The sequence below is a fragment of the Artibeus jamaicensis genome, unplaced genomic scaffold (assembly GCF_021234435.1).
Source record: "Artibeus jamaicensis isolate MK-2021 breed Jamaican fruit bat unplaced genomic scaffold, CSHL_Jam_final contig_69, whole genome shotgun sequence".
NCBI lineage: Eukaryota > Metazoa > Chordata > Mammalia > Chiroptera > Phyllostomidae > Artibeus > Artibeus jamaicensis.
In genome coordinates, this window is record NW_026521927.1 from 593449 (window position 1) to 595338 (window position 1890).

A 1890-nucleotide genomic window follows, 5' to 3' on the forward strand; every position below is an offset into this window, starting at 1 on the left:
TCCCTGTGGTAAGAAGGCTACCATACTAAAACTTTTGCATAATTTTTTAAACCAGTAAAATTCCTACAATATAACCATTTGATACTGTCTTCTGGATTTTTCTAATCACATTGAGTATCAATTATTTCTTAAAACTCAATCTTGCCTTAGGAATTTCTCCTCTGCTCTTCCCTCATGACAAAATTTCCCCTCCTTTATACCTAACTGCTCCCTATATATCTGTGAGATATTGCATACTCTGGGAGGTTTTCTTGGCCATACCAATGACTGGTCAGATTTAATAGTCAGTCACCTATATGCTCCTATAGAATCCTATAAATCCTCTACCATATTTGTAAAATATCAGAGTTATTCCTCTTTTATTCTCTGAATTTATTTTATGTTATGTTCCAGCAGAACAAGAACCACCTGTACCTTGTACACTTACTTCTATATCCTTCTTGCTCAGTATATTGCCAGGCACATAGATAGGCACTGAAGTTTAAGTTGTTCATATTTTTTCTCAACTCTAAGGTTTTCCTAATAATAAATGCTTTATTTCTTTGGTATCCCTGCCATTCAGAGATGACCTACACCAAGTAAAAAAGCAGAAGCCACGGAAGGAGAATTTCTGAAGACCAGCACAGCTTTTCCTTACGAGAAGCTTTATTCTATTGTCAAGTCTATCATGGAACTCAACACCAGTGCCAGACCCTTTCATCTGACTGGATTCGTTGGCTTGGAAAAGGCTCACCACTTGATCTCCATTCCATTATCTGCAGTCTACACCTCCATATTTCTGGGCAATGGCATTCTCATATTTCTCATTAGGGATGACCATAACCTCTATGAGCCCATGTACTATTACTTAGCCAAGCTGGCAACCACAGATCTGGGGATGACCTTGGTTACAATGCCTACAGTGCTGTATATTCTGTGGATGAATCACAGGAAAATCAGCCATGGTGCCTACTTTCCCCAAGCATACTGCATTCATAGTTTCTCTGTCACTGAGTCTGGAGCTTTGCTAGCCATGTCCTATGATCGGTTCATTGCCACCTGCAACCCACTGAGATACACTTCCATTCTTACCAACACCCAGGTGATAGAGATTGGAATGGGAGTTTTTATGAGGGGATTTGTTCTCATCTTGCCCCCAGTATTGCCCTTATATTGGTGCTCCTATTGTACATCCCATGTCCTCTCTCACACATTCTGCCTCCATCAGGATATTAAACTAGCCTATGCTGACATCACCTTCGATCACCTCTATCCTATTGTAGTGATATTTTCTATTGTTCTACTAGACTTCCTGATAATCTTTTGCTGTTATATTTTGATTTTTAAGACTATCATGGGGATTGCTTCTGGAGAAAATAGGTCCAAGACTCTTAACACTTGTGTTTCCCATATATGCTACATCTTGGTCTTTTTTGTCACTGTCATTGGCTTGACATTTATGCATCGATTTGGGAGAAGTGTTTCCCACCTAGTACATATCACAATGAGCTGTGTATATTTCTCTCTCCCTCCTTTTATGAACCCTGTCATCTATAGCATTAAAACAAAACAGATTCTCAGTAGTATACTACAATTATTCTCTCTGCCCCCATCAGCAGTGTATTTACTTTTTCTGTCTCGGAAAGAGGTATAAGATTATAAACATGATAATTTGGCTGGGATAGTTTCCAAAAGACATTAAAATAAATGGTCAAATGTCAGAAAGACATGTGTTTGAGATCCAGCTGTTTCTTGTTTCATTCCTCTTATTTTTGTATGATGTGAAATAAGCCATGTACAAAACACGTAAAACAGTAAACAAAGTGCAAGGTGTTTAGCATGTGCTCAGCTGATATTCTTTGTGAATTCAAATACACTTGTTCTACTAAAAGCACCAGTGGCATGACTCTG

At 38.5% G+C, this 1890-nt stretch overlaps 1 protein-coding gene across 1 annotated transcript; it reads left to right on the plus strand.

The window, feature by feature from the left end:
* The first annotated feature begins 529 nt into the window (after positions 1–529).
* Positions 530–1633, plus strand: LOC119054454 (olfactory receptor 51B6-like). Its single transcript, XM_037152347.2, is given in 1 exon segment — positions 530–1633. A coding segment is annotated over 1 exon segment (1104 nt).
* The last annotated feature ends 257 nt before the right edge of the window (positions 1634–1890 follow it).